Raw genomic sequence first — 27,649 nt, 5'->3', positions numbered from 1 at the left:
TTGCCAAACCCCGGCCTTCTTAAGCAGTTAGCTGGTTATCAGTTTACATCGTTTTTAAGGCACAACAAGCCCAAGCCAACCCGTCACCATCACCATGATGTGGACGTGCAGCAGTCACACAGCACATCTCTCATGTTTCTCACATCTCTCTGTTCCAGCTAAGTCACTCTCCCACAGTTCCCTTCTACTTAGCCTAAGTAACAGGCCGGAGCCATGTTACAAGGCCTTCCCTTTATACAGCCTTACCTATCGGTAGCACTGCTATAGGCTTCCTCCAAGCCCCATGAAATGGAAAAGGCACATAATGAACTTGGCAATGTGTGGCCAACTCCCTGGAAGCATATTAATCAAACTGATTCCAAACAGAGCAGTGTCTGCCGCAGTATTTCTGCTTTGAGTTCTCCAGTGTACTTTTTGTTCTTTCCTCTTGGAACTTTTAGGCCATCTTCAAGTTTTCTGCAGCTTGTTTGTCTCAAAGCTGTTGTTGCAAAATTGTTTGCCAGAAAGGACATTGTCATCATTCACAGGACCTATTTTTAAATTCTGCCAAGATTCCTTAAGTGAGAATGTTATCCCAGAGAACTGTACATCCCAGAGATGCTGCAGAGCGCCTTGGAGCTGAAACAATTGACCGCATTCACTGAAGTGGTAGGGAGACCATAGGGAAACAGTGTAGTTACCTTCACTGGAATTTGGCCAGTGTCCCAGCTACCACTAATGCCTCTGCTCTTACAGGAATGTCCTGGGATTTTCATTAATGTATAATTCAGCTTATAAAAACATGTGCCTGCTGCCTTATCCCCTGGCAATTAAAGAAATGCTGTTTAGACTCTGTGTAGTAGGCTGGCTTTAGCAGGCACATTCCCTTCCTTTCTAGTTATTCCTGCTCCTCTCCTTCCTCCTCCCACCCTGGGATGCAAGGGTAAAGTTTCCAGTGCATTGTGTAAACAATGTGAAGCAGGAATATGAATTTTCAATGCTTAAGGCTGAAGCTAAGAAAACGGAAAAGGCCGTGCATTGTTTGGGTTTGAAGGACTCCTTGTACCTGCATTCATCATCACCATGTGTCTGTGACAATACCTCCAGCACCTGGCTATATGCAAGAAGAGAGGAGGCCAGTGAGCCAAATGGCCTTCTCATGATGCAGGAGTTGGGGCTCATTTTGTCTCAGATATAAAACTGGAGTATGGAATCTTTGTAATCCAGTTCTTTCCTGACATCAAGGACCTTTTGCTGCCAAGAGCTGAACACATCATTTCACATCGCCCTTGTTAGTGGGAATCTTGGAGCTGTTTGTCCTGTCAGTTTATTTTCAATGGTATTTTTGGAAACAGAAGAGCAGCAGAAAAATAAAAATGAAAAAAGAAAATAAAGGGAGAGAACTGTGAGAAACCAGGAAAAGGGACCAATGGAGGAGAAGGCAGGAAGGGAATGTGTGTGTTCAATCTGTGTTTGCAATGCTTTTGTGGGACTTGTCCCTGGCACAATATGGTAAAACAACAATTTGAAACTCTTCCTCTAGAAAAGCATTTACATGTCATCCTGAAGGTGCAGGGCAAGGTGTAAATCCAAAGCACGCAGGAAGGAGGAAGACAGCGGGCAATGTGCCTGGTGTTTTTACATGTCTGTTTACCTCATCCATCTCCGTGGCACCTGACAGCTCTGGAAACTTGGACCTGCCTCAACCTGACCTGCAGCTGAATTCATCTGTGTGTCTACTGCAGCTAAAAATAGTTTTGCCAAAAAGTGTTTGGCTTGGTAAATGAATAAGCTTGGCAATGCAGGTATAAATTCCCCTCCCTAAAATGTCTGGGTAAGACGGTGCCAAGCAGGATGTGGCTACTTCAGAGGATTCAGGCAAAGAGAGGGATAGGTGCTGTGTGTGACTGTGAGAGTGGCTTTAGGGAGCACCTGTCCCTGTCACCCACATCTGAAGGGACTGTTGTAAAGGCAGGACAGAACAAATGTCTTTCTTCTCACACCCTGGCAGTTTTTGCATGATTATGTCCATATCTGCAGTATAAAATTAACAAGAAAGTTCCCGGAATGCTATGAAATGCCTTGCTAATCACTAGCTAGGCCTGCTCTTATCATCTTAGCTTCCAAATTGCTCCAACATTCTCTTGAGCTGGTGAAAAACCCTCCCATGCAGGTTAAAGACATTTTTGCTGACATGTGGACAGGGAATGTCAGGGGCTTTTGGGAAGTAGTTCAAGAATTGACACAGAGCATGAACAAGATTAATTCAGTCTTACTAACATGAATGTTAAATAATTTTTAGTAGCATAAGGTGCTTTCAGGACAAACTCATAGGGAATGTGCTCTGAGCCACAGGGTGAACGATACTATCAGGAAAATGAGACCCCAGAGATCATGTCTGGCAGAGTGGGAAGCACTGAAAGATAGCAGCCAGACAAACTGAAAGGGTCAGGACCCCCTCCGTCTCATTTTGTATGTAGACAGAGGACTGCAGCATTTCCTGATGAGTCTGCCTGAGTTTTCAGAATTTAAATTGAGGGATAAGGTAAATAACGCTTCTTAAACAGTTTATTCTTGCTTTCCCGCACAATAAAATTTATTCAAGCATCTGCCTTTGAACCCTTCAGATATTTTCTGTGTCTTAAGTGCAGCATTGCTCTATTTTCACAACACCAGTAATAACTGAAAAATTATTTCACTGAACAATGAGTTCCATGGAAAAGCAGTTGTCCCCTGAGTTTGGAGCAGCCGCGGGGTGGCAGCAGAGGACAGGGATAGTGATGCGGGGACGAAGCGGCCAGGACTATCTCCCTCATAGGGAGATCCTACGATTGCTCCATCTCGCTCCTGCTCTCAGGAAGACCAGGAAGCACAAGACATCCACACGGCCAGAGCAAGAACAGGTGCGTGTACTCAGTTCCCGCGTACTCTTTTCTTTTTGTGTAGCCTGCTACACAGAAATGCCCATTTTACAAACCTAGCTGCTGCACTTGGATTTGTGGAGCTGACCATACCTGAAGATCTCAGAAGATGTCTTCCTTGGAGACAAAAGAAACTGGGAAGAATTTGGCAGAGAGAAGGGGTGACAAGCTGATCTGTAGGCAAGGAAAAGGAATCTCCTGGGCTGTGAGCCTAGCATCTTTCATGGGCACTAAATTCACTTGAGAAGAATTTTTAATAATTACAGAAGGCTGTAAAGAAAGGGTTTGCCAAGAGTGATGTGATGACAATGGCTTGGACCGTGAAATTCCTCTTTTGTCCCGGCACTGTCGCTCTGAGCCATGTGCTGTTGCCGTCCATTCTCTGGTCCGAGGGGAGCTCTGGCTGTGGCATTGTGCAGGGTGTGTGACCTGGCACTGAGTCAAGATGCTGGGGTGAGCCGGCCCAGCTCCTTCTGGAAAGCCCCTTAGCTTTTCCTTCTCATCCCTAGGGGTGCCAGGGGTACTCTCCTGCCCTGAAGGACACCTCTCTGAATGTTGAACTGAGTTTTATTTGCTGTTGGCTGCTCTAAGCTTTGATCTTCAAAGAGTGACTAAAAATTTTGATGTCTGATTCTCATTAAAATGAGAGGGAAGTGCATCTAAGTGCACCTAAATCCCTTCAGCAGCTACTGAATCCTGGCAAGAGCTCTAGATGTTTCATCAAGCACAGCTCTGCTGCATCATCTGTTTTTATTTCCTCTCAGATATAGACTGTTACGTGGTTAGTGGTTTGTATTACTAGGGTCAGGGAGTAAGAAGAGCATGATAAAGAAGAGCAGAAGGTAAAAAGGGAAATTATAGCATCATGAAGGAGAGGACAACCACAGCAAACAGAGGAGAATTAAAGCTGTGGAGACAAGTGGGAAACCAGAAATAATGAGGGGAGGACATCCAAGAGCACTTCCTCATGGTTGTAGGAAAGGGAACATTGCTGTGAGAGAAAATGCCCCAGTGTTGGAGACATGGATGGAATATTAAAGGTGAGGAGTCTGGTTTGGCATCAGTGCAGTGTGACTTCAGTCAGAGCAGGGAGTGCGGCTCCAGAACTGCTGTGTGGTGCTTTCTGTGACCCTGGAGAAGTTACATGAACATGGCTTCTGTTTTTATTCCTCTCTAATTTAGGAACAATACTTCCTGCTGTCTCCCCATGGTGCTGAAAGGTCAAATTAGCTAATGGAAGGAAAAGTTCTTGAGGATGATTACTGCTATTTTCATTACTATCATTATTGCTATTTATAATAGGTATAATGGAAGTGTTAATATTAGGGAAGGGAAATAAGGAAAGAGAAGTGACAAACTTTAAAAGCAGTAACTGGCCATGCTGTGGCCAAGGATCTGTTTACAGGAAAGGTAAGTACTACCTATTCCAGCAGCCAGAAAATCCCATAGCTTTAGATTCACCTAATTTATGGAATTACCTGTTTGCAGGGTGGATTTTCTTGACTATGACTTTGAATTCATGTGAGCAATATGCCAAGGCAGGAAGTCTAATCATGTGATGAAAAAACCATTGACAACTGTACTTTGAGAGCTGCTGATTGTCTCCTTTCTCCTCCAAACTGATCCCAGGTGTGTACATCTCAGCCGTATTTTCTTACCTGGGAATATTTTCCAGTTACCCCAAAATGAGACAATGCCAAGAAAGTCTCCTGGCAGTTGGTCACCCTGTCAAACCTCGGGGGGTTACAGCAATATAGGTCATAAAAGCAAGTATTAGAAAAGTAATACAAAGGTCTGAGAAAACTTGTTAAACATCCTGTAGAGAAGGATTTGCCGTTTGTGCCTTGATTTTAGAACAACCAGGAGATTAAAGCAGTGACTGAATTTCCTTCTATGGCTCTTCCTGTGATGCTAGGGGCTGGCTTTCCCAAACCTTGAAAAGTTGTCCTTGAAGTAGTGTTGCCATGAATTCATGGCAACAGAGTAGGGAACAAATACAATTTTGCAGACACATTTCCAACTGGTCTGCTTTCCTAGATGGCAAGGGCAGTCAGGAGGAGAGGACAGAAGGTACAGAAGGTCGTGCAGCACACAGCAAGAGAATCTGCCAACAGCAAAAAGTAATGACATGTTCCTGTACTGATCCATTTGCACTCAGTGCCAATGGGGACATTTTTGAGGTGGGCCAATTCTTGCACCTTTAACCTTCTTGTGAGCGAATGGTAGCCCATAGCATCCCACAGTTTGAGAGATACACTGCAGCCACCCAGGGCTGTTTGGGGATGGTGTGCATGCTCTGCACAAGTGCCTGTGGGAAGGATTAGGGAACAACTAATGCCACTGGCCATATATGCTGAGATTCATAGGGTTCAGGCAGTTCCTGAACAGCACCGTACCTCAGTTTTAGTAATAACAGCTGCTTCCACAGGCTCATCTCCATTTTTGAGGGATGCATGGCACTGAGTGAGGAACACTGAGTGCCACAGACTCCATAGGTATGAGGCAGTGCTCTCTCCTGTGCTGGGTGGCCACAAGTTTGATAGCCTCTTGCCTGGGCTGTAATGGGCTCACTGTCAAAGTGTAGGAACTGGGTTTTTAGTTACTGAAATCTTGTGAGAAATGTGAGGAAGGACTGCAAGGTTGGGGGCAGGATGGCAAAGCAGGGTGAAAAAAAGGAATCCTTGGGTGTGTTTGGGGCAGAGCAGAAGACCTTTCCAGCAGACTCTTTGGCAAACAGCTATTTTTAACTCTCCCTGTGCAAAGCAAATATTAACTCTCAGCCATGTGCAGCCACTGGCTTTGTGTGCTCTGGAGAGGGGCGAGCTGTATCAGCTACAAGAGAGGAACAGGGAATGAGTTCTTGTAGCCCCTTCAGCTGATATGGCTGATAATCGCCACAGACCAAACAGGATCAAGTTAATGTGCTCCAGGCCCCAATATTTGTGTCACCTGGTGCTGTACCCTCTGTGGCATGCTTGGAATGGATTGTTTGCAAAAACCAAACAGTGAGCAGAGAAGTAAGGCTCTCTGATTCCCAGGAGCATGGGCAGGGTGTGTTCTGCAGGCTGGGATTGGAGCTGGAAGCAGGAAGCAGAGGAAGAACAGGACAAAATGGTCCCTCAAAGGGCAAGCACTGCTCTGCACCTGCACTGGCATTGCTGTTTTGTAGCTGACCCGGGTGTACCTTGGTCCTTCCTTGCCTTGCCTGGTTGCTGTGGGCTGTAAGCAACAGCAGGGAAAGGCAGGAAGAGGCACTGGTGATGGATTTATGCTGGCTGAGAACCAGCTGGCTTTGCCCTGTCCTGCAGCTGCTCTTCTCCCTGCTTGGAGGTTCAGTCCATATGCTGCCAATGCGTAGCTGAGAGCTGATTTTGGTGCTGCTCTCTGCTTGCTTATCACAGCCTTTCCACATTTGTTTTCCATCCCTCTGTTTGTCAAAGCTGCTCGTTGATCCTGGAGGGCTTGGGGCAGGAATTGTTCATGATGAGGTGTTTGTGCCAAGCCTCTAAAAGCAGGACCTGATACGGCTCAAGGTGTTACCCACAGCAAACACAGATTAGTTCCTTGTCTTGTATATATGAAGAGGGGTGGAGAAGATTTATTGTTAGTTTTGCCTCTTGTTACAGAAAAGATCCTGGACACTTCTTGAAGGCCTGAATCAAAGCTGCATCACAGGCACATCTTTCTTTGTGCATTGGTTGAAAGAAGATTTGATTTTTTCTGCCCCTTCCTCTTTTAAATGTAGAAATCTCTGTGGGAGCCTAACAGTTTTGTGCTTAAGAAGGTGGAAAATTATCTTAAGAGCTAAGCCTTCTCTCCTCCACTGGCTTAGGAATTTAGAGTCACCAAGAGGAGTCAGATGCAAACTCATCCAGGCATGCCTCCTTATCTCTTGGAGCCGAAGCCAGCAATCTGTTTTCCATTCACTTCTTGCCACTTTTTGCTGAGGGGCTGGCTGCTGAGATTAACCTTGCTTCCAGGACAGGAAACAATCACGCAGGAAATGGAAAGGTGTGGAAGTGTTGGGGCCTGCGGGGCAGTCCTAGGAATGACCTTGAATCCTCGCCAGTTGTCAGTAACCTGCATCCCTCCCACACAGATCCCACTGGTGTATCTGCAGCTGGATTGCAGCTTGGGTGCCTGCAGTCCCTGTACCATCTGGACCACTTGCACTCACATCCTGGGTGTTCATTAACATGTTCAGGCTGAGTGTGGAAGAAAATGCCTTCTTTACCTGTGTTAAAAAACATTTACTTTAAAGTATTGGAAAGGTTTCAGAGCCCTGCTAACCCTTCAAAGCTGTGGAGTTTAACTTTTCTTCCACTGAATAAAGTTCAGCCTCTCAAGGTGAAGTAATTCAATATAAACCTTGTATGATTACCTGGAATAAATTAGTCTGCACACTAGTATGCTTTGTACTTAGGAGCAGAAATGTTATTGTAGAACAATGCAGAACACTATGAGAAAAAAATGCCTTCCTTTCTTAGTTGCATCATAAAACAATAACAAATTTGGAAACTCTTGCCTTCGCTTGGAGTAAATGGCAATAGCTGAATTCTCTCGAGATGCATGTATGCACCAGGGATGGGGAAATCCAGCAGAGACATGGCTCCAGGGGGAGACCTTTGACTTAACTATTGCTTGATTGAATTATCTTAACTGCTCTGTCACGCTGACACAGATGTTGGGGACAATGGGGAGGAATTTCTGTCTGCTGCATGTCACTGCCCCCCAGTTGTGACATGGCATTCAGGTTGAATGAGGGGAGCAGCATATCCTCTGGAGACATTCAGCAGCTCTGCAACTTTGTTTTTAGGTTTGAGAACCATCTCTGAACTCCACAGGGGATTAAAAATCTCCAACACAAAGCCCACATCAATTCACAACTCAGCGAGTTTTCTGAGCAAGCCAAAATATGTGTGCCCTGCTCTGCGCTGGGTGCAACGCATGACTGGTCTGGTGTGGCTCTGCTACACCTCATAGTGGACAGGTAAATGAAACATCCCAGTCTTCCTAGTCTGAAGTTTCAGTCTGGGCACTGAAAAGTGACTAAAATCGTGGCTGTTGAACTTGCAATGAATACAGTCAGATTTTCTGGTTTAACCCTTTCCCTTGCATTGCACTGGTGCTAATGATCTTGTGAAGAAATGAACTCCAGATTCTATGGAAACGCATCTTTCCACTGGAAATAATGGAAATGGTTCCAGTAAAATACTTCAAAACAAGAGGTCTAAAGCAGAGAACATTTTTCTGTAATGCTGCTCCTGGGAAAGTCAGGGACTTCTTGCATCAGAGAAAGCTCCCTCTCTCCATTCCTTCATGGGGCAAAATTTCTTCCTCTTTCACCCTGTCAGTTCCTATAAAATCCTTTCCAGCAGCTCAGGAATTCTGAACATCCACCTCCACCCGTTCATATGTGATGCTTCTCTTCCCATCATTATAATTCCTGACACGAAAAGGGCAGTAGTTTGTCATTGCAATTGGTGCTGCTTCTGTTAACACCCTGCTATGCTGGCTTGCTGTTTTTTCCAGGGCTTCTCCAGGTGTCCCCCAGGATTTGTCCTAACCTGCTGTGTGGCTCTGCTCTTACCTGGGCAACTGCATACAGTGTGCACACATCTTTGCTTGATTGCTCCTCTTTTTTGCTGAGAAACTTGAGCAAGTAAGTTTGCAGCTTAGGAATCACACATGCCATTCATCATAGAAAGGACACAAAGATGGAATAATCCATCTTAAGAGCTGCAGAGAATTTGTTGTTACAAAAGCTCCTAGAAGAAAGGGAAGAGAGGGACAAATAAAGAAAACTTCTTTAAAATAATCAGGAAAGGCTCTCAGTTAGCCAGTGTTCTCCAAACCTACAGTAACCATAGTGAGCCAAACAAAAGGCAGTAGTAGTTAAGTCTTATGTATCCTTGGTGATCTGCTTAAGCAACTTCTTGCTTTTACAGTTAGCCAAAAAAAGGGGGAACACATGAGTTTGAAGTCTCCTGCAGGATCTATTGAGTGACAAGAAGCCTCCTCTAATGCAAGAAAATGGTTTGGAATGTTCATGCAAAGCAGGACCAGGGGTGGCCTTTGGGATTTTCAGCAAAGGGCAGTGGGCATGGAAGGCTTTACTGCAGAAGAGACAACGGCAGGACTGGAGTTTGCATCAGCCCAAGGAGACTGTGGAGGCCTTTTGAAGTGGGTGTATTTTAGGAGAGGCCAGCTTGGCAGGAAGCTTCTTGTCCTCTCCTTCCAAAAGAACCTGACAGAATTGGCTGGATGAGTTTGTGGTAAACAGGAGAAAAAAAGGTGTGGGGGACATGCTGGAATCACGGAAGTTTGATGGGATTTCACAAAAAATAGGAACAATCCTGTGGATGGGTGGTGAACACCCCCTGGAAAGGGCTACTTTGCTGTTGCTTGTTTCTAATTAGTATGGACTCTTCGCAGGGCCAGGGCCTGGGAGCTAGGGATTTGCAGAGACATCTGGAATAAGAGCCAAGATCTGGATCATCACCACCCACAGAGCACTCACACGTTAATTAGGCAGGACAAGCAAGGTAGAACAATTGTGTCCATTTCCAGCTGGGAAACTGAGGTGTGGAAAACAAGAGTCTTTATGCTATTGACATGTTTTGCTGTACAGATGCTCCTGCTGATTTCAAGGAGAAGGAGCTGTTCTCCCCTCCTGGCACTGCCTGGGCTCTGTTCACAGCACCTGTAGTAAGACCAGCCATTGAATCCAGCCCCAAAGGTTAAAAGCCAGACTGATTTTCAGGTATTCCTCCACCCCATATGTGTCAGAGTCACCTCCCACATATTGACTTGGCAAAGCAGTTGGCCTAATTCAGCCAAAAGGAAAAAACTTCAGTCCCTGGCTGGCTCCCTCTGGCTCCTCCTGCTCCTGATGGATAAGCAACAACTGTAACAGCCACAAGGTTTGCTGGCTGCATTTCACCTCGTTTTTCTCAGCTTAAATAAACCATAAGAGGTCTTGCTGGCTATTGATTGGCCCCTTGCACTAGGTCCTGTAGCTTATGGCCATCACATTTTTGCCGCAAGTGATTATTGAGGGTGATTTTGGCAATGCTGTGGCTGCTCCACTTGCACATTGAAAACAACAGACTGCATTGCTGCCTCTGCCCTGGCTGAGTGGCAGCACTGAGATCCACTGGAGATTTAGAGAACTGTGGAAAACTTGCCTTCCCATTCCTGCTCATTTGGGATCTGGTGCACATGGTGAGTCAGGCTGTTCAGAGCAGAGAACCACAGACAGAAGTGATCCCCACCTGTGGCTTCTGTGGCCTGCATGGTGCGCACACATCTCCCATCCTCAACTCTGTGCCTCCAGCACATCCCATCCTGGACTCTGTGCACCCTGGTGCAGTGAAGCAGGTGTTCACTTAAACAGGTTACCTGCATGTTGAGCTTTGTTTGCTTTGTTGATAATTGTTACACTGTGATAGAGCTTTGTGCAGCTTTGTGCAGAGCTTTATAGTGCAGCTTCTTTTGTTTGAATCACTCAATCCTTCCCATGAAATATCACCACTCCTTAAACACAAATATTTTCCGAGGCATACAAAGAGGAAGAATGGACATGAAGCATTTGAGCTTTGCTTTGGGAGACAGGGGCTTGCTTCTGGATTTTTGATGGAACCTTATTAGTCTTTTTGCCTTTTTTGCTTCTCTGAGCAGTAGTACCAGGTCACAGGCCTGATGTGAATGTCTTCTTCCAGGAACTTTCAGGAATTTGTATCCAGGTAACCCCAGTTGGATAGATGACAGATGAGAATGCTAACAGGTTAGTAATAGATGACAGAACTGTGTCAACAATAAAATGTAAGTCCACATCTTCATTTATATTCTCTCTAAGTTTGTAAGTAATACAGGTTTGACGCTGGCATCAAAAGCTTCCAAAGGCAGAAGGTCTTGGTCTGTGGGTCTGGTTTTAGGTCTTGGACAGTTTAAGTACACAGGAGCAAAACAATTCACTTTAAGCCTCTGGCATGTCTTGTAGATGACTCTACTTGTACTAACAGACTTTCCTTTAAGGCATCCTTTGCTCTTGTGGCTGGCTGCTTGGCCTTGCAGGCTGCAGTTTAAGAGCCCTTGGCATAGGGATAAGCTGGAACGCATCAGGATTTGAAGAAAGATTCCTTTCAGAGCAGTTAATAACGTTATCAGCATTATCAGAAGTATTGCAGGGTTTAGTCTCCCGTGAAAGTGTTTGATTTCACATTATTTATAAAGGTGAATATGGAAGAATCCGAATGTCCATTTTCACCAAAAAAGGAGAAAAAGAAAGGTCTGGCCCATGTAGCTACAAAGAGAACCTTAAAACAATGTTCCTGTGTAGTGAAAAACCTCAAATATACAATTACAATTGGAACTGTTAGGTGATAAAGCACAGATCAGGATTCTGTTGATTTTTTCAAGGTTAGGTTCATCCAGGCACAAGTTAATACAAATGCTTCTGATGAGTATCGCAGCTTTTGAAGTTGCTGGTACTTGTTACAAAACATATTTTTCCAAGCAGGACTTTTCTCCAGTATATGTGCTGTAACACAAAACAAAATCAAACAGAAAATCCCTTCTGTTGACTATATCACAAGTAAATCTAACCCCCAGTACCCTACTATTGTATTTCATTGAAATGATACCCACCTGTTCTGCTTTACAGCAGCAATAAACTGCAGCAATACTGCATTTTTCATTTGTTATTTATTTATATTGGCAGCAAGGGCTAATGTTTCATCTCTCACCCTTCCTGGTAATTGTGATACTAGGCTCTTTATGGGAAGGCTCATTCCTGTGGTTTTATCCATTCTTAAGAAGAAAAGAAAAAACTCATTTATCAGTGGAATGACTTCCTGGTAAGATGAATGGCAATGATTTTTACCTCCCTTTGTAGGGGCTTTGGAGAATTTATTGGCTGATGTTTGGGGAAGTCAGATTTTACATTTTAGAAGTACCTGGGCTGGAATTCCTTGGCTTAGAGGAACAGACCAGCTTTGCCTGTGAGAAATCACCATTCAACACCTGAACTAATGCCCTGGTAAAAACCTGGGCACTGTGTCTGCATGTGCTGAGTTACATGTCTGGGGCATGGCTCAATTACACACTGCTTGGCGTGACTTGAAATAAAAGCACCTTCCAGAAGTATGCGTGCAATTTCACTGCTCCGAAAATCACACCCCTGCAAATAGCTGCCCTTCCTGCCTGGATCTGAGGCAGAATCCAATCCAGACACAAATCTTTGTCACAGCAGGATGTCTCGGAAGGTGAGTGCCTGAAGGCAGCGATTATACTTCTGCTGTGCCAGGAGATCTTACACAGGAGTGTGGGTCCTGTGGCATCTGCTAACTCTGGTCACAGCCTCTGTTGAGCAGGGACTGCTGGGTGCTTGGAATAGCAGATTTTGGGATGGCAAGTTTTGAAGTCAAAGTAATTATCAGTTGCACTTGGAGCATTAGAGAGAGTGCATTAGTGCACAAGGCTGAAATTCAGAGATCCTGGGCCAGATCTTCTTGTCCTCTGCCTTGTCACTGACTTCTTTCCAGGCTTGGTGTATTTCTGCTGGCACACGGATGGGGAGTCACTACGCCTTGTACATGATGGCCATACAAAGCAGAGGGAAGTTCCCTAAGGACTCTGCTTCTAGCCTTGCCACTACGTAGCCTGGACTACTTATTTTCTCATAGGCTGCTAACTGTCTCATAAAATTCAAATAATCATCTAGTTTCTTTATATCTCTAGCTGAAAAACCCTACAGAGAGCCTGCACTTCATTAACTACCTACACCTGAGTGCTCCTTCTTTGCTGCTGGCCAGTAAGAAAGAAGCTGTTGTTCATCAGGCATCTGGATCTTGAAGGGGAGCTGGAACAAAAAAAATCACATCCAAGCTCTTCTAATCCTGGCTTTGTCCTTGGGCTGGTGCCTGGGTGCTTTATCAAGAGGCGTTCCATGGCTGTTTGCTGGCGTTTACTGCTTCCAAATACCAAAGACTTTTCAGGCTTATTCTAAACAGTACTTCTCAGCAGAACTCATCTGGCTGCTGATTTCAAGATCCTATCTATATGAAAAGTAGGGGTGGCGAGCACAGACCTTTGAGTGAGCTGGCTGGCAAAGGGAGATCAGGTTTTTTTTAATCCAAGAGCAGAGGTTGGGGCTGGTAGATCAATTCTTTCAACAGAAACACACGCTCAGCTCTGCAGGTAAAAGCCAAACCTGTCAAGCATGTCTCACCTTCTCCCCTCTCTCCTGTGCAGATCGAAGAGGGAGGAAAGGCAGATTCCCTGCCTTCCAAGCTGCAAGCTGGTGATGAAGTGGTGAACATCAATGAGGTGGAGCTGAGCAGCTCCAGGAGAGAGGCCATCTCCCTGGTGAAAGGTTCCTTCAAGAAGCTGAAGCTTGTTGTCCGCAGGTAGGCAAGAGCCACAGTCATTCCCTGCCTTCGTCCTGCCCCACAGGCCACCCAGCCATGCCCCTCACTTCTCCAGATGGAGGCCTATGGCTTGGCCTAATCGTAGCACAAGCCTTGTTTTGAGCACACGGGCATGAGCCCAAGGGCACTCCTTTGTCACTGATATGTCCAAGCATGTGAAACACCCAATTCTCTTGCACTGCTCCCCTGCCACATGACACTCCAGGCTCCCTGTTCAATGGTGTACAAGCAGTCCCATCTTCCTCCCAACTGCTTGGGGCTCCCTGCCAAAGGGTGACATTTCTGTACATAGCTCTTGCCTCATTTGCTGCATGTTGTCACTGTTGCTGTGGTGGCAGAAAGATTTCCACTGGCCTCAGCAAGATTTGGAGCTGTTTGGTGTTCTGCAGGTGAGTGATTGAGGATTTTGAACCAAAGCTGTTTGGGTCTGGAATTTGTGTTGTTTGTTTTTTTAAAACTTTAATAGAAATACTATCTCTTTTGCTGTGGCCATGTCCAGTTTCTTTCTGTGGCAGTTAAGTGATAGCTGGTGTCACTTTATGGATTGCTCTGTCCTCAATCTCCACACTTAGCCAGAAAGGAATCTGGGTAAAGATCAGCACAGCTGGTGAGCTGTCATTTGTCACACAAAAAGTGTCCTTTTGGGTCACTAAATTGGAACAACTGAGTAATATCTGAGTGGTGATGCCTGAGCTGGGCAGGTATGACCAGCTCAGACACTCTCCTGCTCTCTGGGCTGTACTTTCTGCTTTTGCTGACTCTATTTGGTTCTTTAACTAAAACATCTTTAGGTAACCTTACAGCAAATTCTGAATATTCATATACAAAACTGTTACATGGTTTGTGCACCCATTGGGAGAGGATTTGCAAAAGGAGTTCGTTGCAATTTGAGTGTTTTGCAAAAATACATAGTTTTTACTTTAAATTGGATTACAATGTAGATTGTAATCCAACTGCACTGACTGAACAAAATGTTTAATTCAAGCTAACTTAGCAAAACTGTGGAAACAGAACCTGTTTGTTTTGTAACGCTATAGTTTGTCTGCGTTTTTTATATTCCCAAGACCTTTCCACCTTTTTATTCCCTCTTTAAAGAGTATGCAAGGGGTTTTGATCTTTTTCTGGTTTGGATTACTATAGTGAGCATGAAGAAAATTTGGTTGGGAGTCTTTCATGGCTTCACTCATCACCACTAGAAGGATCAAGCACACTAACTTTTAGCGGTGTTACATTCACATACCATCCCCTTGCCAAGTCCTTTGAGTCCTTTGTGCACATTTAAAGCTCAGTGATAATCCATAAATTTAGAACTGGAAAATTGCAGTTAAGAGCTAAGAGCCCAGCCTTCAGGTGATTTGATCCAGTCCCAGCTGACCCTGCAGTGCCAGCATGAAGGCAGCAAAAATCAGAAAATGTGAGCTCCTGACTGCTCTGTGGGCAGTGAGTCACAAGTTTCTCTGAATTCTCTCCATCACCAGAAGTGGCCAGACTCAGCAACTGGCCAGGGTAGAAGAAGAGATTTTTGTTTCCAGTTCTAGAGGGTAAGAAGGGATGAAATAAGGATTCCAGAAGAAAGTGGTGCAGATTACCTTGACCTCAGACAGAATCAGTTTAACCTTTAAGCCTGGTAAAGGCAGCACTAACCTGCTTCCCACCTGGGGTCCAGTTTGGTTGGTTTGAGATGATGTTTGCAGTACTACCTCATCTGAAAATAAATTATTTTTGAAATGCTTGTGATGCTGATTTTTGTAAATTTGCCATAATGATTGAACTGAAATGGATTAGGGTTGCTTGCTGCAAATACAGCAGTTTGAAAACTTCCTGACCTATTTGTGACCTGAATTTTTTGTCAGTGCTCTCAGTATTCACATAAACTCTCCCTTATGGCATGACACAAACTCCCACAGACATGGACTTTAATCCTTAAAAGTCGTATACAAACAACAGCAAGGTCTGCTTGGTTCTGTTTCTTTGCAGAGCGTATTCCAGGTCATGTTTTTGAAGATTTAGCTGCTCATTTTTCAAATGAAAACTTTAGAAGTTCTCTGTAACAGTGTGGTGGTGACACCAACCATCACACCAGACAGAAAGCACACATTTTTAAAATCAGATGTATTGTGTCGTAGCCCACATAACATACTCAGATTGCTATTTAATCTCGGCTTTTATTTCAGGGCAAAGGTAAGTCTTTAGTACTTAAACCCTGAGCCTCTCCATGTGTTACTAAGCAAAAGTAGATGTTACAACACCTTGCAGGTCTGCAGACTGGCTGACGCAATGATGTGGTACTTCCCTTGGAATGTCAGAACTAATGTGTCATCATCAGTCTTCATCAACTCAAGTTTGATTGATCAGTGTAATGGAGGGGAAAAGTAGGAATAGTTTCAATGAAGTGAATGTGAAGGCAAAATCAGGGAAAATCCAGGGCAAAAGGAAAGGCTAAAAGGCTAAAATAAATAACAATAAGAAAAATTATCTGTCTCACAAGGATATTTATTATTAATAAATACCAATGGTTTAAATCAAATTACCAGCACCAGGGCATTTAGTACATGACGACCATAGTCTGCCTTTCACTCCTGTGCAAATGTCCTGCTGTCCCCAGGGAGGAACTTGAAGGAGGTGAGACATGAAGCTGTGAATTTATACAGTTTATGCTTTCTTGCTCACAGACTTATAGTAGGGCAGAGGACGAGAATGACCTAATGAGCCCCAGTGTTAAGTAAATCCTGTGCCTATTCCCTAAGAGGATAATCTTTTGGGAGATAAATGTTGAACAGTTTTCATGGATGCTCTCTAGCTTCATTTTGTTTGTCTTGTTCCCAGCTCAAAAGCCTTCAGTGAGTTTTCAAATGTTCATTTTCTTCTGCTTCTTTAACACGGCTACTCCCATCTCCCTTGTTTCAAAGGCTGTTCCTAAAGCTGTGTCCTGCCTCTCTGCCCATTCCTCAGTTGTTTTGCCCATTCATTTCCAGGACAATGGACTCAGATACGAGTGTGTTTGTTCATTCCTGTACACCTCAGGCCTACAATCGGTGTGCTCTGAGGGACCTTGCTGGCACTCTCACTCCACTGTGCTGAGGCCAGAACCAGCTGGAGCAGGAGCTGCTCTGCAGCCCAGGGAGTGACTCAGTGTGTCTGAATCACTGCTGGCGACAAATGTCTCTCACCGTGGGTATGAGCCCAGCCAGTTTCATCAGGCCTGAGGAATTCACAGCCTGATGCTGGGGAGGTCGCTTTGCTCAGGGTTTGCCCATTTGGAACAGTCGGTGTGAATCACAATAGGAAACTGGAGAGACCAGTTTGCTGGATTTTGTAGCGGGAGGCTGGCCTACTGTCCTCAGCACACTGCCTTACAGAGGTTTTGATACTCAGTTGATCTTTAACTAGGCAGAGGAAAAACTGTTTGAAAGCTACAGCTACAAAAGAAGTAAGACTTAGCTGGTTTGTTGTGAAATACATAATTTTTTCCAACTGTTTTTTCTGTTGCTTCCTCTCCAACTGCAGTATCCAAGCAGAGCTGGATGCAATCAAAAAAAGACCCTTTTCAGTGGTATCAGTCTGATCTAATTGTGTTGTGCATGCCTTCATCAGCTGAAGATAAGGCTCTAACCATGGGCACAGCCTTGTGTGCTTTACAGCCCCACAGTGGCCTGGAGCAGTTGCCAAAAATAGGCTTTTGCACAGGTCAGCGGGCAGGAATGGCTGCGGGAGCATCACACTGTTTACATGGCTGGACATGCAGCGTGTCCCTAACAGCAGCAATTAGAGCAGCCAGGCGTGGTGGCACACGGAGCTGTGCCACCAAGGGGAGCCGCGGGGGACAAGTCCCACAGACCCTTCCCAGCACAAACACCGCCCGAGCCAAGGCCTCCCACAGGCCGCTCCTCGGCATTGCGGCTGCGGGGCGGGCAGAGGGCACAGCACCTGGAGCCGTGCTTGTGGAGGGGACAGTGCACTGTGAGGGATCTGGCCTCAGGCTGGGGAAATTAATGCAAAGCTCCATTAAAATTTGCTGGTGGAACAGCAATGAAAAATGTTCTGCAGAGAATTACCAGGGTTTTAGGCCCTTGCTCTGTCCATACCGAAGTGCAAGGGCCCTGCAGATCTCTTCTAGGGTGTAGTTTTCAGGGCTCAGGCCAGCACAGATGTGAGGGATGTAATGGCCTCTGATAATGACACTTGTGTTTGCAGAGCCAGTGAGATTGGACAAAGCATGAATCTCAAACTAGCTGTGACTTAGAGCAAAACTGCTTACTCCAAGATGGCCACGTGTGCTCTTAGCATATTTCCAGTCATTCTGACACCAGCGACTGCAAGAAGCCTGTTCAAGTATTATTTATGTGGTATACACAATAGTCTAGCGAAGATCAGTATTCAAGGTGGTTGATTTTCTGTTTTCAGTGGTAGTGGTTTGTGTCTGCCTTAGGTTTAGCAGTGCCTGCAATTCTTTTCCTTCTCAAAGAACCTCAGACTAAAAATACAAGTCAAATAAAGGAGGAGTGGGGATAGAAAACATCCTCCGTTTCCTATTGTACTAAAAAGCTGTACAAAAAGGAAGGATTAAGCTTATCCTTGGCTATGACCATAATCTGCATGTTTGTTTTCATGCTTCCCTATAGATTACTAGCATCACTTGGGTCATTTGGGTTATTCTCTTGGTACATTCCTGTTCCTGTGGCCCCTTGCCTGAACGATGAGACTGGGGGAGATGCTGGGAGCGAGAAGGTGCTGGGCTGAGTGGGCCTCCTGGGGCCAGTGCTGCATTTTCAGACAGATCTGGTTCTAATCAACTCATTTAAACACCTCAGCGGCAAGATCAGGAATAAAACCCAGACATCCTGAATACTTGCACTTACGCCATAGCTACAGAGTTGCTATGCTAGAGTTTGGCAGCAAATTACTGTAGGAAAAAATAAAGGAGAAAATCTTCCACTCCACCTGATAAATGACACTATGGAGGTGTCGAAGGGCGGGAGGAAGATGTCAGTACAGCTGACATCTGCAGCTCAGAGCTGATTCAAGCCCATGGAAATCAGTGGAAAGATTCCCACAGACTCCAAAAGGCTCTGGCTCAGACCCTCATTGAGCAGTGATTTTCTTCATTGACCAGGAGAAAATGGGCTATTCCTGGAGAGAGGGAAGCTGCTGGCATTTTTACAAAAAGACAAGTGCCAACACAATTCTTCAAAGGAGTCTGTCGACTAATCCTTTCCTCTTATGACACTAATGTAATTTTGTACCGTATTTGACAGCATGCCAAAAAATTGCATCGAATAAATCCAAGTTTTGTGAATGAAATTAATTAGAATTGGCGTTGGCCCACACCCCTCTCCGCAGCAGTGCAGGAGCGCCTTCCCAAAGAGCTGCTCTGTGGTGTGGTTGGGTTTTGTTCAGTGGTGATGACTGGGGAACGGCAGAAAGGAAGGTTTCATGCACATGGAATGTTTAAGACTGACAGCTTAGAGGCCAAAGCTGGCATTCGAGGGCTGGCAGGGTGGTCTGTGTCTAGCACTGTTTTATGTTTGTTGTGAACTCCTCCTCAACTTTCCAGTGTGTCCCTGCTCATGTCTCCTTGTATCTCAGCTCTTTTAAATTTTAGTGTTAAATTGTTTTTAACACTAAAAAATTGAGCTTTTGGTAGGAGCCTGCAGCTCCTCACATGATACCAATAGGTATGACCAGCCAAAGGCCACCAGGGGCCTCACCCACTGTTTGGATGGGATTGCCAAGACCTGTACACTCTGTGCTCAGCTATGAAAGGGCTTAAAATTTCCTTTTGTCTTGGATCAAACTGGTCAATCTTTAATATCTCAAGCATCAGTATTTTCACAGAGGAGTTTTCAATGCATTCATCGAAATGTTTGCAGTTCCTGTCTATTAGGAAGGGACAGACAGCTGGGAGGTGAACAGAATTTAATTTTTAAATAACTGGCAAATCCTTACTGTATAGGATTTAATTAGCTACAGCTCAGGACTGACAGGCTTTTAGAAAATTTACCACAGAGAGTAATAAATGTGAGGAAGATCTAGGTACAATTTTTGAATAAAAGAACCTTCTAGGTCACTGATAGGGACAGCGGGCAAATGCCTTGGAAAAAATAAATGCCCGCTACCATGATGTCTTATCATCTCTGGGATGTTACAGTCTGACCCTCACCTGAAGCTGCATTGGGAACCCAAGAATTTCCAGCCATTGCCATTTCAATTAGCTGTTCCTCTCACCCAGTGCCTGTGGATTAGCTTGCCTACTTCAGGCAATAATCAACCTGGGGTTGAATTTGTCAGCAAAAGACTATGGAAAAGCTCAGAAATCTCTGCCAGTGCCACACAAAGTACTTTTTACAATGTGAATCTCCTTCTTTTGGAAATTCCCAAGGATTAGGTTGGAGCTGGATCACATCACAATAGTATGAAAACTCAGACAAACAAGCATGTGTTCTCCCAGCACTCCGTGCATCGTTCACTCTCTGTGATGGTGTCTGGGGTGACCTTTAGTCCACAGGGCAAATACCTGGACTGGAGAGGGGTTCTGGTTACCTGTCCAGGTGCAGAGGGGTGCAGGGTGACACCTTCGCTGGGCAGCTGCAGGGGAAGCTGAGAATAGCTGCATTTCATCATCCCTGCTGTAAGGAGCTGCAGTTGCATGGCTTTAATGCTGGGAGCTAACTATAGATATAGATTTGTCAGGGATTTCTTGGTTGGATGGCATTGATATGGAGAGATGTATATGTATGTGTACACAGCCACAGCCAGGTTAAATATTTAGTTGCTCAGCTACTAATATAAAATCATTTCACAAAATCTTTTCCTTGCTTTTCCTGCTTGGTCCAAGGTTTCCTCTGAAAGGGAGGTGGGGTCAGGAGAGGTTAATGAACACTGATGTAATCCTACTGATATAAATTGTGTTTGCCTGGATTTACTTCAGCAAAACAGATGTTAGGGTGTAGTGATGACTGTAACTCCTTTATGTTTTTTATGAATGGGCTTGTACAGGTCATCCAAATCCCTTGGTATTGTTTCTCCCTTATGGCTGGATACATGGAATATCTCAGGCAAAAGAACAATGAAGAGCAGACACTGCACAGACAGTATCAAATGGTCTTTTATATGCACAACTCTTCCTGTGTGTAGCGCAGAGCAGCCTGACTAACTCACCAAAACACAGATGGACAAAGAATATAGAACTTTTTTTTTCCAATCTCCCTTTCTTCAGCTTCCTGCCTGACTTTGGTAGTAGAAGGGAGGCAGGGCTGGTCTTCGGTGCATGTATGTAAAACATTTTTAGGTAGGTTATACCTGCATAACAAACCAATTTTTTTTCCTATTGAGAATGCATAAGGAAATGAAAATCCGAAATAGTGGTTAAAAAATACATGTTTCAGGAGCTGAAAAGAGACTGTTAGCTCAGAGTTACCATTTAGGCTTTTGTGTTTACCAGGCTTTCGAAAATGATTACTATTGTCAGGTGAAATGTCAGGGGGTGAGTGGAGACATTCAATAAGGTAACCACGTGGAAGAGGCTGATGTATTCCTTTTACTTGAAGTAAAGGAAACATTGGAGTAGAGAAAATGTGGTGAAAAGTACGGGTGAGATTGTGACTGTTTTGATTTTACAGCCAAGTGGGAAAAGAGAACTATTTAGGGTTACATGGAAATGCAATTGTGTGTTCTGTTTGGCCTGAAATGAACAATTGTTCTTCTGGTAGGAAAAGCATGTTATTTTAATATATTTAATGTATGTTTTCAGCTTTCTCTTGGATGTTAAGGCAGCCTGGCTGGGTATAGAGCACCTGAACCTCCCTGACTGCACTGAGCTGACTTCCTCTGTAGCAGGATGGGTCCAGTGGGTTGAGGGCCATGTGCTTTTCTGGGATTGTTTCCATGGACTTCATCCAGTGTCTACAGCCTTCTCCTGTGCCATCTTTTTCAGCCCTGCAGTCGATTGCTGAGCCCCAACTTAGGGGCTAGTGAGCAACAGGGACCAACATCCCTGCTACTCCTCTCCTCCATAGTTTTTATCCTCCACCCTTACTCCCAATTACATTTTTCAATGGCAATTTAAGGGTCGACTTTGAGAGAAAACAATAGATCATTTCTGGCTGGCTGACAACAATTTTTTCTTGGATATGGTTTCTTTTCTCCTCTCTCCCCGCAAAGCCCAGTGTTAATTATAAGAGGGGCCAAGCCCAAATCTGCGGGGAGCCGGGGCAGAGCTGACTGGCACTTTCACTCAGCACATTCCCCCTTTCCTCACGGTCTCCGCTCCTGTCTGTCAGGCCTGCTGACGACTGCTGGGTAGGAGGGCAGTAATCTGAGCTGTGTGCGCCGAGCGAACCTCCTGCTTTTTACTGCGGGATTAGTGCCGAGGTGCCTCTCTGCGCAGCACCTGTATCTGCACTCGTTATCGCAGTCGCTGCGCGCCGGGCTCCGCGCTCCGAGGCGGTGCTGCCGCTCCCCGCTCACAGCACCGCGCTCCCCTCGGGCTCGCTGCCTCCGGGATGGGAATACCTGAGCCTGGCTCTGCGGGCTCCAAAGGTAAGGGCCTCTCCCGGCCACGGCACAGCCAGCCAGGCGCGCCTTCGTGCCGGGGGCGGCAGCTGCGCCGCGGGGCTGGGGAGAACGGAGGGCGGGAGTCTTAAGGACTCTCTCTGTCTTAAACGTCACGAGCATCGTAAACTTCAGAGCGAATGAGTGTTCATGCGGTGCCGGGGGACATTTTTCGGCTGCTGTTTTAAGCGAGCTCGCAGCAAACGGGGAGCCAGTGCTGCCCCGCCGCTCAGGGTCTGTCACTGGGAGGCTGTTGGGCAATCCCAGCAAGTCTCTCAGACTTCAGGCTAGAAAAGTGCCAGAAGCTCCCAGGAGAGGTGAACTTGGGAGAGCCTCCAGGGCTGTGCAGCATGTTTAGGGCTATCCCCACCCTCGGTGTCCAAGGGCAGTGTTAATGCCATGCACTTGGGTCGCTGAGTCTTCGCGAGCAGGGGACCTGACTCATGTCCGCACCATGATTTGTAGGATGCAGTTTGTGGTTTTATAGTCTGGAAGAATCCATGCTCAAGTTCGTGGCACTGCTTTTGGCCTTCACCTTTTATAAGTTGGGAGTCATTTAACGTGGGTGTCAAACCAGGCCAGCGCTTTACGTCACTGTGCAACAGAGATGGAGCAGCCCCACAATCTGGGATATGCTCTTGTTTGATGAGTATGGCAATACTGCAGGGAGCAGAGAGAAATTATGGAAGAGGTTGGTTCATGAGAAATGGTGATTAGTACAGCTCCAGTGCTGGCAATCACTGTAGCTCCAGCTGGGCCTGCACAAATTTGCATTCCATGAAGACCTGTTGTATATTGTACACACACCTATACGCCCTTCTAGATTGGACATGAATCATAAAACTAAGTTCATTGAACTTTGATTATTTTCTGACACATGAACTCCTTTAGTAAACCCATTAACTGATCTTTAAACTCATTAGCTGCTTCATTGTTATTTGGGTATTTTTAATTTGAAGTTTGTTTGGGGTTGTTTTGTCTTTGACCATGGGCCAAGGCTTTAGCTGTGCACTTCAAGGGAAATTGTAAATGGTTTTTCCTCTAAACTGTGGTGATCCAGTGTGCTTAGGGAAAGTTGGCAGTGCAGATCAAAGCAAGTTGTAGTGGTGCTAGTGGAATGCTGGGGCAAAACTAGTGGGCATGGGAGTATCCCTAAAGATTTCTGAGGCAGCAGAGCTGACAAGGATCCAGAGCATGAAATAAGAGGTTGTTTTACAGCACAGATCCCATCACGTGGCCTGATGCCTACAGGGGTGAGCAATGAGAGGAACCTCCCATCTGAAATTTGAAAAGATGCCCGAATTAAAGAAATTTGATGGTCACCCCCTTCAAGCAAATTGAAAAAAAATCATCTCAGACTGATGCTTCTGTTTTCCCTGTGCTTTATACTGTGTTAAAGAGAAGTCCTTTGGATGCCTTCAAAGGGCTAAAGGCAATATTTCATTGAAACCCAAGTGGCTGAAGAATTACCAGATATTAGCATTTACCTCAGTTGCCAAAGCTTGGACGTTTCTTTCTGCCGTTCATAAATTACAGCCCGCAGGGACCATTTAGTAATAAATCGTAGCAACTTGGCTGTTAGAGGGCAACCCATGTACAGAGGCACTTCAGGTCTGTGCCAGCATCTCCTTTGTTCAATAAAAGTAACAGCAGGAATTTGATTAAAGACTGATAGAAAAGACAGGGAGGGAGAAACATAGGAAAGATTAAAGAAAGAAAGAGCCACCTGGAAACTTCATTCCTCCTTTATTTCTAACTTAAGCTCGTAAATACCAAATCTAAACCATTGTGTGTATGAGAGGGAGGGAAAATTTCCTGCATGCCTGCACAGAAAAGACATTCAGCCACCCAGATGACTTTTAGCAAAAGTCAGATTCTTTCCTCCAATGTAAGGATTGCTCCCTGTCTGCACTGGAAATAAAAGAAACTAGAAAATAATATTATCCCCCCAGTGCTTTGGGAGGATGGCATTTAGGAGGGTCAGGCGAGTCCCATCCCTGAAGGAGAGTGACGCTGGATTTGGGCTGAGCCTGCCTGGGAGCAGGGAGCACATTTCCCAGGCTGCCTCGGAGCAGCCCTGCAGCTCAGCACAATGCGGTGGCCAGCTGCACACGGCCAGCCCACAGCATCTGCCCCTTTGTCTCCATCATCCTTGCTGTTACACCCCCCAAAAAAAGGAAAACCCAGTGACTCCAGCAGCCAAATGCAAATTAGCCCCAAAGAGCTCCGTTCTGTGTGATCAGCAAGTGACGGGCAAATCACATTCAAATTCCTCACTGCAGAGCCAGCCCGCTGTTGTTTGGGTGTAGGAGACCAGAACACAACCATTAAGTGTCCAACAGGAGTGAGGGATTTTCCTTAGCCTGGCTGTGCCCTGGGAGCTGGGAGAGCTTTGCTGGGAGTCAGAGGCATGCTGTGGTTCCCAGGCAGGATTTGCAGGGCACAAAAGAGGAAGTCTGGGACCATGAACTCCCTGGAAATGGGTAGTTCAACCCTCAACACGGTTTTGCATACTTTGGGGACTCTTGCAGGTGATCTTGCCCTACTCCAGCCTAGATGGGGCAGCAAGGCAGAATCCTGTACCTGAAGTCTTTGGCTGCTATATTTCGTATCCCTTTTCTATACACCTGGACATCTCTGCTGCTTAAATCATTCTTTTCCCCACATGCTGCTTCTCTTAGTCCATCTTTACACTGGTTTTTCTCTGCTCACTTTCTCTCACTCTTTTCAGCTGTTTGTAACACTTGTTGGACAGTGAATCCTTTTTGGCCGTGGCCTTGGCTCTGAACTGTGTTCCCCTCAAGTGTTTAGGATGTGATGATGTCTTTGTAGCAAGGAGAATGTCTCTGCCTCGGTGCAGCCTTCCCCACCTGAAGCCCTTATCCTGAGGGCTGCTGCCTCCTCCATCTAGGGAGCGGGAAGGTGCTGGAGCACAGCCCAGCGTCACGGTGTGGATCAGGCCCCTCGCTGCTGTTCTCTCACTCCCAGTCAGACCACTGCAAGGACGCAGAAACAGACAACGTCCAGGACCGAGCCTCCGGTTCGCAAACCACATTCTCCCAGTCTGTGAAACTCTCAGAAGAGAAAGTACCGAAATCCTGTATGCCGACAGGATTTATTGTCCCGCTGCTCCTCACGTCCCGGCCCCGCGGCTCGGCGCGGGCACCTCGGGGACAGGGGAGGGCGGCGCGGTGTCCCGGGGAGGGGACCGGCTCCCTGCGCCGGGGCCGCGTCCCGGCGGAATGCGGAGAATGCGAAAGGCATGCTTGAGTGGACAGCTTCAGAGCCGGGCGCAGGGATGGCTCTCCTGCCATCTGTTGTGAGCCCCGCGGGCCCATAGCAACAGCGGCTCAGGAATGGGGCTGCTGCTTTTTTTTGGTAAAGAAATTCTTCCCGGCCCTCTTCCCCGCTCCTGCATGTGCACACTCATGAATAAGCAGGAACGGGGCTGGGATTCCTGCTCCAGAGTGATGCGTGCTGAAGGAAAAAGGACCTTTTAGAGCTCGGCTTGTGTTTGGTTTGGGGAGGCGTTTTCCTTTCTGCGCTGGGACATGAGCCCATGTGTGTAATTTATTGTTAATTGCCAAAATCTTGTTCTGTTCAAATCAAGTGTGAGCCTGTATTTGCCATGAGGTCAGTAAAGTCTCCAGTGGATGTGCAACCACTTGATTGTCCTCAATGGAAGAGAGATCACTTCTGCCTTATTATTACAATACCAAGGTTATAACTGATGTAAATAATGCCAGTGTACTGATTTGTTGTGCTCATCATTTTCTTCTGGCCCCGCAGCTCTTCTGTTGTGGCTGAGGGCTTTTGCTGCATCATGAAGTGATGGGACTGGATTCTCTGAGGTTACAGATCGCTCAGCATCACTGGTACTGAGAGATGCCAACTTTTATTCCAGGGAAGATTTTGCCACATAGGAACTCCATCTCCTGTTCACCAGTGTGAGGCGGCGTGCCATGGGGAAGGGTTAGTGCTGAAAAAGCCTTTATTCTGTCAGCAGGGGCAGGAACAGACTTTCAATTTGTCTGAATGGTTTTACTCCTTCCTTCCCCCTGGAAATTCCCTTCTGAAATGCAGATTTCTCTTCTCCCCACACCTTAACCTTTTTTTCCTGCTGTCAAGCAACTGAGGCCTCATTCCTGCAAATTGCTCAACCTCTCGCTGTGACTCAGCAAAGTGGATTGTTTTAAGTGTTTTAATTCTCTTAAGATGAGTACTTGTAAGCTGTAAATTTACATGAGCATTTCAAGAGATTTGATGTGAGACATTCAGAAGTTAGGGATATTTAACTTTCCCAAACAGTAGATTGGTTTCTTTGGTATTCTTCTAGTATTTTATTTCTATACCTAACAGCATGCAATAAATACCAAAATTTGCAGAGAAGCCCCCGTGGACAAGAGAGAATGACAGAACTTGCAGTTTTATACCCTTTGCAAAGAGATGTCATAAAGAGGAGAGGGGAGGAAAGCCAGTAGTTTTTCCCCCAGTGCTCAGGGCTGTGTTTGAAGCTGGGCACACAGCTACAGTGGCTTGATCACAGGGAGCAGGGTACAATTTCAGTGAAAGCTGATATGTACAGGGAGGAGGGATAAAACTCTCTCTATTACAGGTATTTATTATCACTTGACAGCTGTCAGTTTGCAGTAGGGGATTTGCCTTCCTGTCAGCTCTCTGAGAACTAGGTATATTTGCCTAAGGTTGTAGGGAAGGATAGAAATCCTGCTTTCAAGCACAGGTATCATTTAACCGTGATAAGAGGCAGGTAAAGCATTTCTTCTGAAAGACGGCTGTGGAGAACAGGGGAGTAAAGTCTTTCTGGCCCTACCCAGATGGGAAAAAACAAGTCATTAAAATCTGATACCTACCTGCTTTTAATGAGAGAAATGTTGTTCGAAGAAATAATCTCAGTCCTATCACCACTGAACTATTTTCAGGAGCCATTAGCCTTTCACCTCCTCATATGTTTTATCTCTTACTTTTGATCTCATTCAGGGAAAACGGCAGTGCTGCTGCAACCAGAGATTTGGGCTTTAATCAGGAGCTTACTCAGTCATAGCCATGCTCTTTGCAGCCATCCTTCCCGGTAAATGACCCCCAAAAAACATGGGGAGTGGGGTGGGGAAAACAGCAATTAAAATCAAGCTCTTGTTGTCTTTAGTCATGTTTAGTTCTTTACTGAGCCATTATGGGTATTCTTACAGGTCCTGCAATGCTCCCTTTCCTCTTTAGCCTCTTCTCCCTCCCCAGGAACTCTTGCACAGCTGCTGGGGACAGGGGGCTGTGAGCTGCCAGCCTGAACTACAGGCACAAGGCAGTTGGTTTTTTGACTGGAAAAAGCAAAGAGCAAGAGCCAGCTGTGGAGGGATGTTCTGAGCTGCACTGAGCAGTCACACACTGGCTCAGTTTAACTGTACCTCAGCATCACGTTGTATCTTTGCTGTATTCGCTGCTTGAAAGCTGTTAATGTAGAATAAGGTCCTTGATCCAGGCACGGATGCTCCTGCAATCCCCCAGCTGGAAAGGAAAGAAGCCAAATTGGGTTGTTTTGGTTTGTGGACAGTGGTGTCAGCAAAGGAAGGCTGTAGATCACTGGGGGCTGTTAAGGTTCAATCTCATTCTTTTTCTTCAGTGTTTATCACAAGTTTTGTTCTTTGCACCATTCAGAATAACATTTTAAAACAAAACCAGGAATGCAGGCTTGAGTCTGCTGAGACAGTCTGTGTCTTCCGGCTCATCCTGCCCAGGAGCCCAGATCTCCCTGTA

At 45.7% G+C, this 27,649-nt stretch overlaps 2 protein-coding genes across 5 annotated transcripts in view; both read left to right on the top strand.

Moving 5' to 3' along the window:
* The window catches only part of SEPTIN11 (septin 11), a 215,859-nt gene that overhangs the window by 46,176 nt on the left and 142,034 nt on the right, over positions 1-27,649 (top strand). The window lies entirely within an intron of this gene.
* SHROOM3 (shroom family member 3) overlaps positions 1-27,649 on the top strand; it is a 112,326-nt gene that overhangs the window by 20,738 nt on the left and 63,939 nt on the right. For 3 of the 4 annotated variants that reach the window (XM_063415350.1, XM_063415348.1, XM_063415347.1), the window contains exon 2: positions 13,155-13,309. In XM_063415350.1, the coding sequence (XP_063271420.1) occupies positions 13,155-13,309 (155 nt within the window). Of the gene's footprint in view, positions 1-13,154; positions 13,310-21,660; positions 21,869-27,649 lie in introns of those variants that run through there. The other variant, XM_063415351.1, reaches the window with a different exon arrangement.

The sequence above is a fragment of the Prinia subflava genome, chromosome 18, assembly GCF_021018805.1.
Source record: "Prinia subflava isolate CZ2003 ecotype Zambia chromosome 18, Cam_Psub_1.2, whole genome shotgun sequence".
NCBI lineage: Eukaryota > Metazoa > Chordata > Aves > Passeriformes > Cisticolidae > Prinia > Prinia subflava.
The sequence above is the reverse complement of the archived record's forward strand: the minus strand, read 5'-3'. Positions and strand labels throughout refer to the sequence as shown.